The 17406-nt window shown below is 45.2% G+C and overlaps 1 protein-coding gene across 1 annotated transcript; it reads left to right on the forward strand.

Annotated features, from left to right (window-relative positions):
* Nucleotides 1-103: 103 nt before the first annotated feature.
* On the forward strand, nt 104-16570 carry LOC115337348 (urea transporter 2-like). The gene is made up of 9 exons (XM_030005587.2): nt 104-201; nt 5171-5362; nt 7655-7844; nt 8329-8457; nt 10935-11127; nt 11552-11699; nt 13255-13389; nt 14387-14436; nt 15856-16570. The coding sequence occupies exons 2-9, from the start codon at nt 5197-5199 to the stop codon at nt 16123-16125; spliced, it is 1281 nt and encodes a 426-aa protein (XP_029861447.1). The 5' UTR covers nt 104-201; nt 5171-5196; the 3' UTR covers nt 16126-16570.
* The last annotated feature ends 836 nt before the right edge of the window (nt 16571-17406 follow it).

Genomic DNA, 17406 nt, shown 5'->3' on the forward strand with positions numbered 1-17406 from the left:
ACAATCCATTAAATAAACTATGTCCCTCCATTTGGCAGATTGGGAGATACTGCTGCAACAGAGAGAAAAGAAGAAGTAGTGAAGAAAAGTATTGCCTTGGAGCAAAGCAAAGTATTGCATTACGTACTACACAGACTGGGAAAGGAAGACACAGAAAGGCTCCAAGACCACATCGTAAAAGCCAAGTATCTAAATAAGGACGTAAGAGTCATATTTAGCCCCATAAGTTAAACTATCCTGATTACTAACTATTGCACGGTAATTGTGTTTGTACAGATATGACAGAGCTGCTCTGGAACGTGCCTTCATTTAACGCCTGTGATAGGAAACAAGTTCACTTGAGCATTTTTTTCCTTTTGGGTGGATTTTTTTTTTTTTTTTTTTTTTTTTTTACTTTAAAGGACTGTGGCTAGGTGTTTCATACCTAGTCTCTGCAATTGTGTTGCATTCAACCTCAGTGACTGTTCTGAAATGCCTTGCTTTGTTCATTTGTTTTCGATGTCACAGGTTGCTCCCTGGTAGAGCTTTGCTTGGTAAAGTCATTACGACTCAGCCAAGCATTCTGTCACCATCCCAAAGTTTTGCCCTCTAGCTGTGCACTGTATTTATTTTTCTATTTCTTTATGGTTTCTTAGGAGAGCAATGTGCTTTTACAAACTGTTTCTTTCAAAGGCCCTTGTGAGGCCATGTCCCTTGAAGTCAACACTTTTCTGACCACCTCTACGCTTTCAGCGTGGAGGAGGAAAGAGCGATTGCCCAGGCTTGGCTTCAGGTATCTTAGCATAAGGCTAAGCTCCCGACACAAACAGCAGCCCTGTGGAAAAGTTGGCTCCAGTGTTACACATCACCCATCACCCTGGTCATGCACCATCACGCCGTTCACAGCCCACTTGTGTTTGTTTTCTTCGTGGGGCCACCAGATCACTGCAGGCTGTGTGAGGGTGCTACACTGTGAACGTTTTCTCTAGCAGCACAAGGCGAAGTGAAACACAGTGCTTACTCTGAGAGGCTTAAAAATACAAGGCTAACAGCATCCTGCACCTCAAAAGCATTCCACAACAGCTGTCTGTTTGGGAATGAGCAGGCACAGGTAGGTCTAGAGATAAGCCCTAACACTGGGCATTACCCTGAAGTCTGATAAACGTTCATAAAAAGCAGGACAGCTCATTACCACACTGATGAATCAGTATTTGCTGATAAAAGGCTCTTTTCTCAAGGAATTCCCCATCAGCCCTAGGTATGCCATAAGTGATTCAGGCTCTCATTAGCCCTAATTAGCTAATTGTTCAAATGATTTCTCTATTATTCATGGAGCCTGTAGCACTGAGCACAAGCCTATCGACTGACAGGTGCTCACTGCAAAGAAACGTTTTTTCCAGGGAGATGCTCCTGCGGGGATCACTGTGCCCATCACAGCCCTCCAGGATTTTCCCTAGCTGCTGCAACCCCTTGGGCCACTCTGCTTCAAAGCCCCACAGTTCACTGCTGCAGAAGTGTAGAGGATTTCAGCATCCCCATATCTCTGTCTTGCACTACTCCTTTCCCCCCAAAATTGGTAATTTTTCAGCCGTCTCTTCCAGTCGTGTCCCAGGTTGCCCTTCCTTCTGAGGTGGGTGAGTGTGCTCCTTTCCAAGCAGAGATTTAGTTCCCTTCTGATCCGTAGGGAGACAGCAAACAGGAATCATAGGAAGAGACTGTAATTTTTCTTAGCCCCAGAGCTTTGATGCCCTTCTTGATGCAGATTACAGGCCTGTTACAGATGGCTCAGTGATTTAAAGCACTAGCCTGGGACTCCAGATCCCGCTTCCATAAACTTCGAGGTTGACCTTGGCAAAATCTCTTAGGCTGGAATTTCTCTTGCCTGAAAATAGCCCTTTAAAAACTCAGCAACCAGGCTCCCTCTGCAGCCAGTGGAAAGGGAGAGACAGACACCCTTTTTTTTTTTTTTTTTTTTTTTTCACATCTCAGATAGGTATGTAAGAAAAGGGACATCAATCACTCTCTGGAGATACTAGCCTCTCTCTCTATTGACTGCAAAGGGCTCTCATACGACTACTTTGCACTTAACCCCTAATGGTTAAATTATGTGAGCACGGACAAGAATTTTAAAAATATACAGGTCCCACGTCTCAATTTCAGAGGGAATTGAGCAGTGCAGCCTTGTAAATACAGGTTTTCGAAGCTCTGCAGTGATGCTTCTGCTTTGTAAAACCCCACGGTAATTTTTCCTGGTGAGGTTTAAAATGAGCATGAGATTTTCAGGTGCTGTGGAGACATAGATGCAACCACTCAGCATTTATTCTCCCTGCTGGTAACAGCTGCACTCGCTTGCTGGTGGTGGATATTGTTGACAGCAAAGGGGACACTAACCTTTCTTTACTGATGCGTCCCCAAGACTTCAAGATCTTAAGAGATGCTCCCGTCTCCTTTACGTGGATTCACTGCAGCTGTCTGAGCCCACCTCGATCTTTTGAAACTCTTTGGAGAAGTCTTCTGGAAGGAATATGAGCAAATAAACAAAATAGGCAATGTTGAATATCTCTGATATCAGCCACACCTGCTAACCATGAATATTAAGCTCTGGTGGGAAAGCAACCTCTGTGACAGCCAGGTGCTAGCCTGGCACTACTCTGGAATCTCTTCTTTGGTTGGGCTGTTGACCTCAGACCCTGTGTCCCTCCCCAAAAACATCGGGTGTTTGACTGGAGCACCCAGGTTGAGCTGTTAATGGGAAGAACAGGAACTTTCAGAGGGCAGTTCTGAGCTGAAATAGGTTGACTTCCATCTGAAGGTGCTCAAAGCTACACTGACTACCAGGAAGCCCAGGGCAACAATGCATCTTACACAGCCTAGTGTTTATGGGATGTATTCAGGCACAAATACCTGGTTTTCCAGTAAGACCTGGCCTCTTTCTACCTCAGAGGGATGCAAATTCCCTCAGCCTAGAAGACACGTAGGAGGAGAAAGGGGACTCCTGCTCAGTGTTCCCTACACCAATGTCCTCCTGGCTGGCCACAAGGAACTAACCAAAAATGACAGTCGCCAAGGCTGCCTTAAGCTGAAACCAGGGATTGGACCCAGCTTCTTGCCAGAATCAGATTATCAATAGCAAAAAAAGAAGAGGGACAATAAACCCACGCCCTCCTTCTTCTTTTGCTCCTTGCTTGTTCCTGCACTGAGTGTAGCTGGGCAGAACCTGGGAACCTCCTTTCTCACGAGCCCAGGAGCAAGGTTTTGGGGGTGTCTATTCCTTGCACAAGCACATTTATTGCTTTAGACCACTCAATACCTTCTATAATCCTCCTCCCCTCCTTAGGATCAAGCAAACTGAGGGATGCTTAGGTTTAGTTTTTACAGTAACACTGAACAACATCGCTTGCCAGTACATCCAGCCCCAGGCTGATGCCGGTGCCCGAAGGTCATCACAAAGACTCATAGAATCATTCATCACCAAGACTCATAGAATCATTCATCACCAAGACTCTTAGAATCATAGAATCGTTTAGTTTGGAAAAGACCTTTAAGATCATCAAGTCCAACCATCAACTCAACACCACCGTGCCCACTAAACCACTAACCATGTCCTGAAGTGCCACGTCTAAGTGGTTTTTGAACACCTCCAGGGATGGTGACTCCACCGCTTCCCTGGGCAGCCTGTTCCAACGCCTGACAACCCTTTCAGTAAAGAATTTTTTTTTTCTAATATCCAATCTAAACCTCCCCTGGTGCAACTTGAGGCCATTTCATCTCATCCTATCACTAGTTACTCGACAGAAGAGACCGGTACCCACCTCCCTACAACCTCCTTGCTGCCGTAGGGACGAGCTGCCGGCAGAGAGAGCCAAAGCACTAGACAACAGGCTCTGCACGATGCATTTGCAGGGCTGCACTTAGCGTTGTGCTGCCAGGGGTGAGGGAAAAAAAACCCATCTTTTGATGTTCAAGGATCCTCTTCTCAGGGCATTCCGAGCCACAGATATTTTTGCTAGCTGCCTGTCAGTGTTTGTCCCTGCAAAACAGCCTTCCCTCCAGCCAGGCATCCCTTTCCAGCCTGTCCTTCTGCTGCTAAAGGCTTTAATACTAACAGCCAGCCTGTTTGAGCTACCAAAAAACAGGCTCCCACCAGAAGGTGGTGCCCATATTCCACAAAACGGGGGGCAAGCACTTCACAACACGGTCCACTTCTGGGCAACACCTAGAAACCCAGCCACAGGTCTCCAAAAAAATCACTAGAGCAAAACCACAGACCAGCCGATGCCAGAATCCCTCAGAAAGCAGGGTGGCATTTTTGCAGATGTAACCTGCAGCGTAGCTCACTCAGGTGCGATGCAGTGTATATGCTCTTAAGAGTTTATATCTTAATGGACTTTTTAATGAACAGAGCCCTGCAACTGTAATTGTGAGATGAATAAACCCATACTCCTGCTGGATATTCACCTGCTAACTAAAAAGCACACAGCCCTGAGCCAAGGTGCTTATCTTTGTCTAAAGCCACATGTGGATCCTGATTTCTGCACAGTACTTTGATGCTACCCCAGTTTGCTCTTGGTCTATCAAAGGCAGATGTGGAATGAGGAGCATGGAAAGGCCATAGATTTGCTGGGATATATGAAGGCACCAGCTCAAAACATCAAAAGGGATACAGGCTTTAGCCTCTCCTCTAGTATTTTTCTGTCTCTTGCTGTCGGCTACTGTACTGGCAATTTGCATTTCTTCCCTCTAGCTCGCTACTAGCTAGACATCAGCAGTCTCCCTCCTCAGTAGCTGCAACAGCAGCTATACTTGGCCAAGCAGCACTGGTCAGCATGCAGGTACTTGGCAAATATTATGTCCCCTGTCCAACCAGCAGCTTGTCACACGCTGCAGCAGGAGCTGGAGTGAGGGTGGGATGCTTCAGGTCACCTATGCCACATCCCTTTTTGCCCCTGCAGCTCTGTGACACAGCTCCATGACAGCAGTGGGTCATTGCCTGGTCCTCATCGCCGAGAGGAGAAACCACTGCCCTGGGCAGCAGCTCACACCGCTCTCAGCAGTGGTTCAGGCAGGTCCCTTCTCCATGAAACATTCCGTCTTTGAAAAAGGATATCACCATGGGGCTTTAAAATACAGCAGAAAGTTGCCAGGGCACAATCCAAAAGTTTTTCTAACACGAGGGCTTTGTGATTTACAGTTAACGCTTCTCACCAACCAAAAGAGATGGAGCTTGGAGAGATCGTTGTGGCTGAACATCCCGGCGAGAGGCAGTTGTATGCGGAGCAGAAGCCAAGAGCCCAGGACCTGCTGGGGAGAAGCAGAAATCGCATCCACCAAGTTTTCGAGTATCTCACAGGAGAAATGAAAGAATATGGAGAGTGGATGAAAAGTGAGCAGAGGGATGTGTTTGGGGCTTTCTGGCTAAGAAGGGCAAGCTGGGAACATCTGTATTGCCAACAGTACTTTCAGTGCTGGGCATGAGACGAGGGGCCATTTCATCCCTGAGGCAGAGCAGAGGTGGCATGGTCCAAGCTCATTGCAAACTTCTGGTCTTTTCACCCAAATCATTTTACCCTCGGGAAGGGGATCTCACTGCGCCCTCTTGCCATTACCATGGCTGCATGCATAATTCGGCACAGGCAAAACACATCTTTTACACTTAATCAGTTATGTGTCATTAGCATCACGTTCCTTATAGCGGTGCCCAGAATCACACAACAGGGCTGGGGATTTAGTCTTGTTTGTAAGCGCTTTAGATTAGCGACTGTCTCCTCGTCCGCGTGTGGGCTGACGATGGGGACTTGACTCTTGATTGTGTGGGCAAAGGCTCTTGTATTACCAGCCTTGGGGGAGCAATAAGCACTGTGGCTGTTATGTTGCTATAAAATACAAAGCAAGTACTGATCTCAAAGGTTTACTGTCCAGACAGGAACAATACACGAGCAGATGGTCCACGTTACCCAGAATTATTAGGGATCTGGGGCTTTGAGAGGCTTTGTAAGACTGTGGGTCCTCTGTCAAGGCTAGGTTCATTAGCAGTACAACTGCAGCAACAGGAGAGAAATAAGATACGGCTGTGTACAGCCAGGCTGTGCAGTGGCTATCGTTGGTGGAGGACGTGAGCTGAGGTGTCTCCAGCCAGGGAGCTCAGCAGGCTGGCAGTGTGGTCCCCAGCTGCAGGGAATCATCTCCTCCTGCTTTCTCTTTACTCTAGTGGTCCATGTTTTCTTATTCAATGTCCTGAAAAGCTTTGGCCGCTGCCCACTTGTTATATTTCAATACTTACAGTTAATACTTGTGTCTAAAGCCAAGAGCATTGCTGATATATTTCATAGCTCAACACCAAATATTAGTAATCATTATTCCAGAAAAGCCTGATTATTTTTCTCTAAGGAACTCATTCCTCCCTGATTGTAACTGCCTGGCTCCCCAACAATGCACAGCCTGAGGGATGCTCGTGAAGCCATCCCTCGACTTGTACTCCAGCCTCTTGGGAGGGCTCTCCCAGGGATGCTGAAGAGATGCAGAGTGGTACTTGGCCCTTCAGAGATCCTCTATTTAAGCTGCTCTCATCAGAAAGCAAAACCTGAGCCTTGACTGTAAATACAACACAGGGAGGGAGTGGGCGAGAGGGGAGTTTTTAGGAATATGTCATTGCCCAGATTCAAAAAGTAGTCTGGTACTTTATGCTGTGTCTAATTAACAATCTAAACTAATTGAATTAATTTTAAATATTTAAAAAGTCAAAAGCTGCATATACATACTGTACATGTAAGCAGCCCCTCTTTCTCATTTATTCTCCTTGCATCATGCTGAATAATGCGCAGCAGTACAGAAACTGTTACACCTTTCCCAGAAACGTGGCAGAAAAAGACCTGAAGTCAATTTGCAGAAGAAGGGCAAGCAGCAAAAAGTTATTGCAGTGCTACAAGACCCTCCTCTCCCATGGAGATCACTAGGAGCACTGTACTTCGATGCCCTCAGAGAGGCTGCCCTCAGCCCCACACACATCCCACCTCCCCCCTGCACTCACCTGAGGTTCCCCAACTTGGTGCTCATTTGCTCTGTCCAAGTTCAACAGTCTTCTCTGAAGAGCAATGGCTCTTTGTCCTTTGGAAATGCCTCTTTCCCCCGAGTACAGTCCAAGCTATAATAACTATTCTCTTAATTTAGGTTCTTCGGTTCCCAAAGTACTTTTTTAGACACCTTTGAGAGTTTGACCCCGTCTCCTATATACAGTATACCTCCATGTTCTGGGTCCCTGAAACAGCAAAAGTTTTCCTTTTCATATTTCCCTATCCACGTACAAACTAGTTTCAGTCTTTGCCTAAGTTGCTCTCTGCATCTGAATAATACACCAAAAAGGGACTATCTTCTCATTAAATTTATAGCAGAATCTTAAGCAATCTACCATGCAAGAAAGATTATTCTTTGACCACCATAAATAAACCACTCTTTTTATTAATCCCTCCATGAACTTTATAGCAGTGCCCAGTCCATCCCTATTAGCTTTTCAAGTGCCAGATGCAAAATATGCTCAGACAGCAATAAATCAGAGACCGGTTTTACAGTCCCGTTGATACATCGCCTCAGTTCTGTGGCCAGAAAGCGACTTGTAGAGACGAGTGTGCTTTGCTGAAATGATGCCTGATTGCCAACGTTGTTATTTGGTCTCCTCCAGATAAGCCCCTAATGGTTCAGCTGGTGGACTGGATCTTGCGAGGCACCTCTCAGGTGATGTTTGTCAACAACCCTCTCAGCGGGCTCCTTATTTTAGTGGGGCTTTTCATCCAGAGCCCCTGGTGCCTGCTCACGGGCTGTACTGGAACGACCGTGTCGACATTAACTGCGCTGGCCCTCAGTCAGGACAGGTAGGTGGTACCTCACATTGGGGCACTTAATAAAAATTGATCGTTATGATATCGGGAACCCTCTGATGGGTCATAGCCCCGCATCTGAGTGCAGTAGAGACAGCAGGTTGGCTTTCCTTATGGGTGGTTTGGAAGCAGTTAGATGAGGACAGAGCTGTGGTCAAGAAAGAGCTGGCCTGTCCCCATAGTCGGCTGTCTTTTTGAGAGCAGACTGTTATCTCTCTCGGATAGCCGCTGTCACAACCACGCGGGTCCTTTGGGTCACAAGGACCCCCCCAGATTATCATCATCCAACAATCTCCAAACTCTCCCCTTCCGCACGCCAGCGCAATGCAATACGGCAGCAACCTCACCGCTTGTTCATCCCTCCCCTACGTTCCCTTCACCAGAAGCAGGACACTTATAAATTGAATTTCAGTGGGTCCCTGTGACAGGCCACCTTCAGCACAGCTTGCTACCTTGCAAACATTTCTTTCCGTCACAGATCAGCCATTGCAGCTGGGCTGCACGGCTATAACGGGATCTTGGTGGGACTCCTTATGGCCGTCTTCTCTGACAAAGGGGATTACTTCTGGTGGCTTCTTCCTCCTGTGGCAGTTATATCAATGGCCTGGTAAGTGCCACTTCTCCTCCTAGGGACAATTCTCCGAGAATGAGGAGTCCTGCTACATACAGCTTAAAACACATTGGAAGTCCCCTCTGCCCAGTCCCCTACACCAGCACCTCCAGCCACGGTGGCACTGGAAAGAGATATTCACTGAGGCACAGAGCTTGCGAGGCACGTTGGTAGGAGGTTGAGTGCGCAAGCACTGATTACAGCACACAGACAAAGCAGCAGCCCCAATTCAACGCTCTGCGAATGGCCCTCGTCAGCAGGACACGTTCAGGGGGGATGTCATCGTGCCCAGCACCGCAACGGTTCTTCCTCAGCCAGGCGCTGAACTGACCCAGTGCTCTCCCTCGGGCTGAATTCAATATTCCCCTTCTCAGATATGCAACCAGTCGTGAGCAAAATTAATTCCTCCAAGTATCTCCGAATGCCAGACAGCGTCCTTTCAGGATTAAATTTACCATTTCTAAATATGGACCCTAACAGCACTGCAGAATCTATTTAACAGCCTTAACTGAAATTAATTCAAGAGCCACATTTTAATCACTGTTAGTGATAAGATGCAAGTCATTATTGCATTTCACTGCTTTTAAGATCAGATCTTTTTCATATTTTATTTCTTTAGTCACTCTCAGCAAAGGTCATTTTGCAACAACCTCTCAAAACCCAGGACATGTTGCAAGAATGTTTAGTTTGTCTTGTCTGCCAGAATTCCTTGGGGCCTTTTGTTCAAACTTTCCTTCGTTCTTTTAGTTCACAAGACTTGAGGGTAGAGCTGAAAGATTTTTAAATTAGACATTTCAGTGATTTTTTCAACTGATACTTTGAATTTCAGCTTTAGAAGTCAGCATTTCTTTAATTGTTTCCTTTTTTTCTGACAAGATATGTAACTGGCAGAAGCTTTGTATTTCAGCACAGAAATTAGGACACCGTTTGCACTGAAGTGCTGATTTTTTTTCCTACAGCTACAAGCAAGGAAGTCTGTAAACTGCTCTGGGAACCAAATTTGTCATAAAAGAATAGGCTTCATCTGAGATTATACAGGGAAAACAAAGCATTTTTTTCACTGATAGTATCTACACAACAGGACTGAAGATGTTGCTTTTGAAATGCCACATAGTTTGGGTGGGGTTTCTTTATTAGAACCAGCTTAATGACCTTCTAGGACTCAAATGCAGCTTCTTGAAACATTCAAGTCTTTAAACTGAATTTTTGTAAACTGTGCCATGTCCACTGCTACTTGGAGGTTGACCATACGAGCTCACTTATATCAGAAAAGCTCAGCTGGAAGCAGCAGAACACAGGCCATTTCCATCAAGAACAGGACCTGGCCATTCGCTCTCTTCCACAAGCTTTGTGGGCCCCATAAAAACCAGATATTATCTTGCCAATATGCTCCCACAAAGTCATTCATGCAGGACACTCACTTTAAGTGGAAATAAGGCAGTCTGGAAATGTCCTGAGGAAAGCAGATCTGGTGAAGTTTATATCCCAGGTTCCACAGCCAAGAACTTTGGGAAAAGTCATGGTAACTCAAGGTTTGCAGGCTTTTTAGTGTTCAGTCTCTAAATATTTTGAGGGTCACCCCAAATACTTTACGTGCTAAATATACTCAATCACGTTTCTTAAGGACTAAGCTCAGTTTTCAGAAAATGCCGTATGATTTTGGGTGGTACCTGGGCAGCACACAGCACCATCGGTCTCATTGACGTAAGCAGGAACATCAACCAAGGTCTGGGTCGTGCCTGGCACAACACCCTTCACACCTCTGTTAGAGTGGTCGCTTCGTCTTACACTCTGTCAGGCTCCGTATGTCCTAAGGAGTCCTCATTCCCCCAAAATAGCGTCTAACGCAGTAAATATTTTCCGTCTTTCTTAATGGAAGATTTTCCATCCTCTTTGATCACCTCTTCTGCTTTATTTCTTTTCCAGAACCATCTTCTGATATCCTTCAAGCTATTTAAATAAATAAATAAAAAAGCAAATTAGGTAATTTCCAGCTCCCTCTTGCCTCCTCAAGACAGCAGCTTTTTCAAACCATCTAAACTTCTCCACAGTTCTTCATGTGGCATTCCCAAAATTTGCTCTTCTCTTTCTTGCTAGATTTTTCTACCAAATAAGAAGCCAGATTACCTTTCTCCATCCGTGCCTAAATGCTGTGCTGGATGCATTTCTTCACTGACTCCCTGAGCTCAGCATAGCTAGCAGAGCGCTTGCACACTAGCCACCTCTCCTGCGAGAAGGGTGCGGAGTTTATACCATCCGTGAATGGATGTGATAGTTGTTGCAAAAAGATGAACAGCATTCTGCAACTATTTGTCTGATGCAGACTAATATATTAAGGTGTTCACTACCTGATGTTTCGAAAAGGAATGGCATTGGCTTGCATATACCAGAGCTTGTGACCAAAGTGGTAGATGTGTTTCACCACTATAATTGTTATGAACAAGTTATACTTGTGTCTCTTCTCCTGTTCTCAGTCCAATCCTGTCCAGCGCTTTGGGATCCATCTTCAGTAAATGGGACCTTCCTGTTTTCACTCTGCCCTTCAATATTGCGGTGACTTTGTACTTGGCAGCCACAGGACACTACAACCCCTTCTTCCCTACAACCCTCATCAAGCCTGTAGCTTCAGTCCCCAATATCACCTGGTCTGCAATCAATGTGCCATTGGTAAGCTTCACGCCAACAAGTTTATCTTATTAAAAAGGTGAGCATGAAGGCATTCAGCTCTGGATAACAATTTCACATGGGGCAGAATGACTATATGATATGTACAGCCAGGAATGTCACCGTTTTTCTCCCCCACTAAAGTCACCCCCCCCCCCCCAAAAAAAAAGAAAACAATCCCCAACACCCCATCCACCATACTACCATCCCAAAAGAAATAAAAGTCCATCTTGGACTGATAAAGTTCAAACCAAACAGTGAACTAACTCTGGTTTGAAGGGCATGAGTGCCCACATTTACCCAGCAGTCCAACTCAGAGCCAGGGTTCCTTCCTTTCCTTTTCAACCAATAGCTTGGACAAAATAACTGCCGTGTCCTTCTGAGTACAAAGATAAAATAACATGCTCTTTTCTACCGGCTGCTGCAGCTCTTACAGTCCATCCCAGCTGGCGTTGGTCAAGTGTATGGTTGTGAAAACCCCTGGACTGGAGGCATCATCCTTGTTGCTTTACTTATCTCCTCCCCACTTATTTGTTTACATGCTGCAATTGGATCGACAGTGGGGATGTTTGCAGGTAAGAAATATTTACCAGTCATTTTTGTAACTAAGGTATCTTGACCCAAGCCATTATATGACTCTGTCTGGACTTTACAGTTGCATGGGCTTGGACGTACTTGGGAAAACACTCTCATTTTTGAAACTGTCTCCAAATTTGGAACATCTTACTAAAGGTCACACAACATGGTGAAGGCGAGAACAGAAGCAAATTTTCTTTAAGCTTCGAATTTGTTACTGGATTTTTAACTCAGGCAGGTGGTTTATTCTACCTTGCTTAACCCTCCTGCCATTGGATGTGATGAATCCCATGGAGATGATTATAAAGAAACCTAGATAAATAGTCTCAGAACTGATCTTTTGCCACCACAAGTGTTTTAAATTACCACCACAAGCAGGTGTCTGCCTCAGAGCTGATCAGTCAATGAAAAGAAACAGACTTTTCTAGGATGCAGTTCACTTTATCCTGCTGCAGATTTGTAAAAATAGCTAAATTAATGCCACTCAAAATGGCCTGTCTCTCCACTAACCAGAGAAACAATCTTAAGAGAGATGAATCTGACCCTTGAAGTTAAACAAGATTAATGCCACTTATGTGACCGATTGTAATAAAAAAATGTGGTGGAATAAGTGTAGTCTGAGACAACAACCTTGGAAAAGGCACAGTCACCCAACAATAACTTCTCTGTGCTCTGAAGCACTTTGTACAAGATGTGAGCTGCTTTCTATTTGTGTTTTTAAACAAAACTATTCACAATTTGTATGGCTAAGAGCATTTGGCAAGTTTTGTACAGGTCTGACATTTAATCTAGAAGAGAAAGGTCAGGGGAAAGTATCTGGGGATAAGCATGGCGATGAAACAGAAGACAAATGAGGATATTATAGCAGGAAACGTATTAATCTTAAGAGTGACATGAAGGTGGCCTGTGCACTACATATTGTGCTCTCCTTTTTACTGGTAATCCTGAAGCCTGTGGGAAATCCTGCAGAAGTACGTGTGAGGTGAGATTTGGAGCAGACCCTAAGCTCCCATCCCAGTGGACAATTTGCACAGCACTGATGGAGCGACCACCTCTAGTAACTAGACAACATCTAGAAAAGGTCACTAGGAAGAGATGGCAAACTCTGCTTACTCCCACAAAAGACACTCAGCTGTGCCTCTGATATTCAAGATCAGGGTATGTATGAGGTTTAAACAGTACGTGCCAGCACAGGTCTCTGCAAGAAGGACGCTCAGGTGAGAAGGTCCTCCTACATTCTGGCTGGATCCTTCACCTTGTCAGCTGGGGAACCAACTACAACACACTGAAGTGCATGTGCAGAAAGTTTTGCCCGAAAGAAATGTTTGAGACTGGGCCAAGTTCCAACCCTAGGGGCATTATCAGAGCTGCGAAACAATGAGCTTCATTCCTTTGATTTCATCCTTTTTCTGCATGTCCATGATACGCAAGCGCAAATACAGTTAAATTTGTCTAGATGTCATTGGGAAGAGATGACGGATTGCCAGCAAGTGACGGGTCCTCCTGCAGATACCTCTCATACCTGACCTCACAGCCTTGCCTTTTGTCTTGCAGCGCTGAGCATTGCATCGCCATTTGACAGCGTCTACCTTGGCTTACACAATTACAACTGCGCGCTCGCCTGCATTGCGATCGGGGGCATGTTCTACGCCCTGACCTGGCAGACTCATTTGCTGTCGCTTGCCTGTGGTATGTATCTTTTACAAAAAGGGAAGACAAAAATTTATGCAGCCAGGCAGTCTATGAGTAGTACAGGTTTTAGAGTCAACTACCGCTCTGCTGCAAAACTAGGTACTACGCACGAGCTATTTCTGTGGTGGCATGAGTTGAGCTTGGACGTGCAAGCTGCAACTGCAGAAAGAAGGGCCTTTAGGCCCCCATAACTTAAAAACATCTGGAGACGGTGGAAATACCGTTTGTGAAAGGAGAACAAGCTATGCCATGAGCAGAAGTTTAACAAATTAGCAACTCAACAGATTCACAAAAGCAGCCTTTTTGTGACTATATATATCCTCAGAGGAAGTGTGTCACGAGAAAAGAGCTGTTGCACGAGGTCAGTTTAAAATCCATCTACCCAAAGACCCCCATCTCCAACGGCAGCCAAACCCAGACTCTATGGGAAGAGTTTAAGAACAGTGTAGCATATATAAAATTCCCATGAAGATTCACCCAGCCTCCAACCATTTGCATTTCCATCGTTTTCTGTCCTGAGCACTGTTTCTGGATTGCTCAGTAGTTTTCCCTTCCTTGACTTTGCCCTTGGGTGCCTTACCTCCTGCTTTGCCACCTCCGACACCGTGGGGCCAGGAGGGTCACTGCTAACTGCTTGCGGTTTGAAGCCAAAGGACGGGCACTGGTGGAGAATTTCTGTAATTCCCCACTGCACACAGGTCAAGTTGTGCCAATTGATAAAAGAAATACCACCATCAGCTACTCTTGACAAAACCACGTTCCTCGTTCACCAGCCATCTCTACAGAGCAGGTAGGACCAAATGTAGTCCACGTGGCCAGAGGCAGCACTGGGGCATTTTAACTAATTGTTGAATTTTAACACTAATCCTCACATCATGTAGCTGGGAGGATATTTCACGGTGCCTTTGGACAGTATTACTATTTCTGATAATTTCTTTAGAGAGATGAGCAAGACTTTCCTCACCTTGAGCTGTCTTTGGTCTTCTTTTCTCAGCATTATTTTGTGCCTACTCCGGAGCAGCTCTTGCTAATGCCCTATCTGTGGTAAGTTTGGGGTTTGGGGTGTTTTTTTTTTGTGGGGGATTGTTTGCTTGTTTGTTTTAACTGTATTTTGATTTGTTATGATACAATACTAAGGAAATGCTCCCAAAATCTCCATCAGTTTTGACAGCACTGAAGAGAGAAAGTAGTAGCCAGTGGCAGGTCTTGTACAAATTCTGTGTCAGTTGAACTGTGCCCTTGCAGACTCTATAGCTGATAATAAGATTTCAAAGTCCTTTGGAGCATGTTATCCACAGTGGGATTGTGCATGTATATGTGAATTCCAGCAACAGCATATGGTTTGAGATGCAATACTTAGTTGCAGGCAATATTTTTGAACAATTCCCAATGGTCTAAATTTTTACTTACTTCTTCCAAGGTCATTCTCCCACCCTACCCACAGGTATTATTTAAGTTTGATCTGGATATGAGAACTAAAATGCAGGGAAGACTGTTCTCTTAAATACAAAATCTTCATATCTGGACAGATCAAGAATGAGGTGAAGCCAGAAATGCCAAGCTTTGTTTCTTCCTTAAGATCTGAGGGATTAAAGCAAAACCATACTTCTAATAAAACTGATTTAGTAACTTAAAAGAAAAAAAATTTAGAACTAGCAGCTTCATGCATTAAATGTATTCATCTGGCATCCACTCAGTACCATGTAGATCCCTGCAGATGGGTTGCCTTGTTAAGCACACCTGCTTTTGGGATGCATCAGAAAAAAGGACATCTACTTTTTCTCCCTGTAATCTTGTTTTTGGCAGACCCCAAGTCAGGTCAAGAGGTGGGGATCACAGAGCAGGACTGCGGGTTGGATGCAATGCCAGTAACACATGGGCACTGAGGATGGTGAATACGTGTGAACAGTACTCTCAGTACCTGATATCTTAAAGGACAGCGAGGGTAGGATTTGGCTCATTTATTAGAGAATTTAAATGCCTATGTGTGAGCTGGGTGTCTTGGCTTTCATTACAGTCAGCAGAGCTCTGGAGCCTGATTCAGTCGCTTCAATATTGCTGCCAAGTACCATTCAGCACCAACAGCAGCATCTCCAAAAGGACTGAGGTCCCCAGTGCAGGATACCTTACGTAGCCCCATACATTTCAGATAAACTAGACACCTCTGTGTGAGCAGCTGAATTGATATTTGGTAGCCGAGGAGCCTCCCAGACCTCCAGTGCCCAGCAGAAACCTAGCTCACATTTAGCCACCTGCATCTGGGCATCCTCCTCTGGATCCGAATGGGGGATCCTGTATGGGGGGGTCAGGAAGACGTGTTCTATTTCACACTGTCCTCAGGGTAAGGACAGGCTCTCCCGGCTTCTCAAATGCAAGAGTTTAGCAACGGGCAGAAGTAAGCAAAGGGAACACGCAAAAAGAGGTACTAAAAGGCACCTGTCTGTCTGTCCTTTCCCCTTCCAGCTTGGGCTGCCACTCTGCACCTGGCCTTTTTGCTTCTCTGCACTTCTCTTTTTGCTGATAAATTCAGACAACCCAGCCATCTACAAAATTCCCCTCTGCAAAGTCACCTACCCAGAAGCCAACCGGATCTACTACCTGAGAATGAAGAGAAGAGCATCAGAGAGCCGGAGAGAAGAGCAGAAACGAAAGGAGCAGAACCCCCCCGGTGACTCAAAAATAAGCACAGGAGGCACCCCCCTGTGCACCCCCAAAAACCGCCACGCTTACTGATTTCAAATGTCCACAAGTGTACAGGTTTGGGGCGGGTTTTTCAGATGCCAGCCAAGCACACTACAGCCACAAACACCACCTTCGGCAGCGGTCTGCAGGCTGGGGATTCAGCATCCCACGCTCCGGAGGAAAGACAATTTGCCCTTGAGCTAAGCTTTCCAAAAAGCACTCAGGTAACATAATAATGGCTGCCTTCTTATCAATCCACAGGCTGTTAACTTCAAAGTCACCTCTTATCAATAATAATTACAAGAATAGGCAGAAGAACATTAAAGCTGACAAGAGGCTGTATTTAATTTCAGACATACAATTTAACAAAATAAATATGCTGAGAAGGCATTGGTATCTAACAACAATAAATAATGTAAGAACTACATCAAGAGCTGCACTTCAAATTAAGAACATGTATATTTGAAAGTGGAATAAACAGACCGATCTCTTCGTTTCTTGTGTCAATGTCTAACCCTCTTAATCCCTTTAACAGCTACAACATACACAGGTAAATATTCTTACAAAGTGCATACTATTTTTGGTGCCATCTCCTGACTCCTCATTAAGTGCCAAGACAATGAAGGTATGAATATATATGCTTTAATCAGACTAGAAAAGTGACTAGCTAGCAATGATCAAACATTTTTCTTTTCCTTGCATAATTTTCTGTCTTACAAATAGAAGATCTCTCTCCTGCTGAATGCAGGATAGCAGGTCTGAATCCCTACGTGCATCCAGTGGGAAACAGGAAAACTTCATGTAAAAGAATGAGATAAACATTTACTGCAGGTGGCAGTTACTGCAGTTCTTTCTCTGACTTTCCTAGGGGAGCAGTTCCCTTGCATCAAGTCACGAGCAATGAACAAGTCACGAGCAATGAACAAGTCAAAGGCTCCCCTTGATGTTTCTTGGGTGTCAGACTGGGATCTTCACATGGGTCTTCAGTGTCTCATGAGAAACCTCATGAGGCATCATCAGAGTTAGTCACGGGAAGGTGAGAACCCTCTTGCTGATGTTCTCCCTGGGGGCTGGTTTCTAAGACGCATAAGGTGCGAGGAGGACACTGTCACTTTATGCCTCCTCCAAGTCCTTCAGGGGCCAATTGCCCGAAAGAGGACTTTTCTTGCGAACCTTTTCCAAAAACCTCTCCAAAAGAAGCCTGACAGAAAGGCTTCCTCATTCTAAAGTCATTTCGCGTGATCAGTTTAAAAATCACAGACCCAAAGGACTTGAAGATTTAAAATCCAAAGAGACTATGCAGCCACAAACATTCAGATCAGATGCTGTCCT

This window comes from Aquila chrysaetos, chromosome Z (assembly GCF_900496995.4).
Source record: "Aquila chrysaetos chrysaetos chromosome Z, bAquChr1.4, whole genome shotgun sequence".
NCBI lineage: Eukaryota > Metazoa > Chordata > Aves > Accipitriformes > Accipitridae > Aquila > Aquila chrysaetos.

What these genes read in the sequence shown, in the direction of transcription:
- LOC115337348 (XM_030005587.2), top strand. Translation starts at nt 5,197, where the DNA reads ATGGAGCTTGGAGAGATCGTTGTGGCTGAACATCCCGGCGAGAGGCAG. An exon ending in GCAGTTATATCAATGGCCTG is followed by an intron (nt 8,458 to 10,934) that starts GTAAGTGCCACT and finishes TCCTGTTCTCAG; the next exon opens with TCCAATCCTGTCCAGCGCTT. An exon ending in TTGCTAATGCCCTATCTGTG is followed by an intron (nt 14,437 to 15,855) that starts GTAAGTTTGGGG and finishes TTCCCCTTCCAG; the next exon opens with CTTGGGCTGCCACTCTGCAC.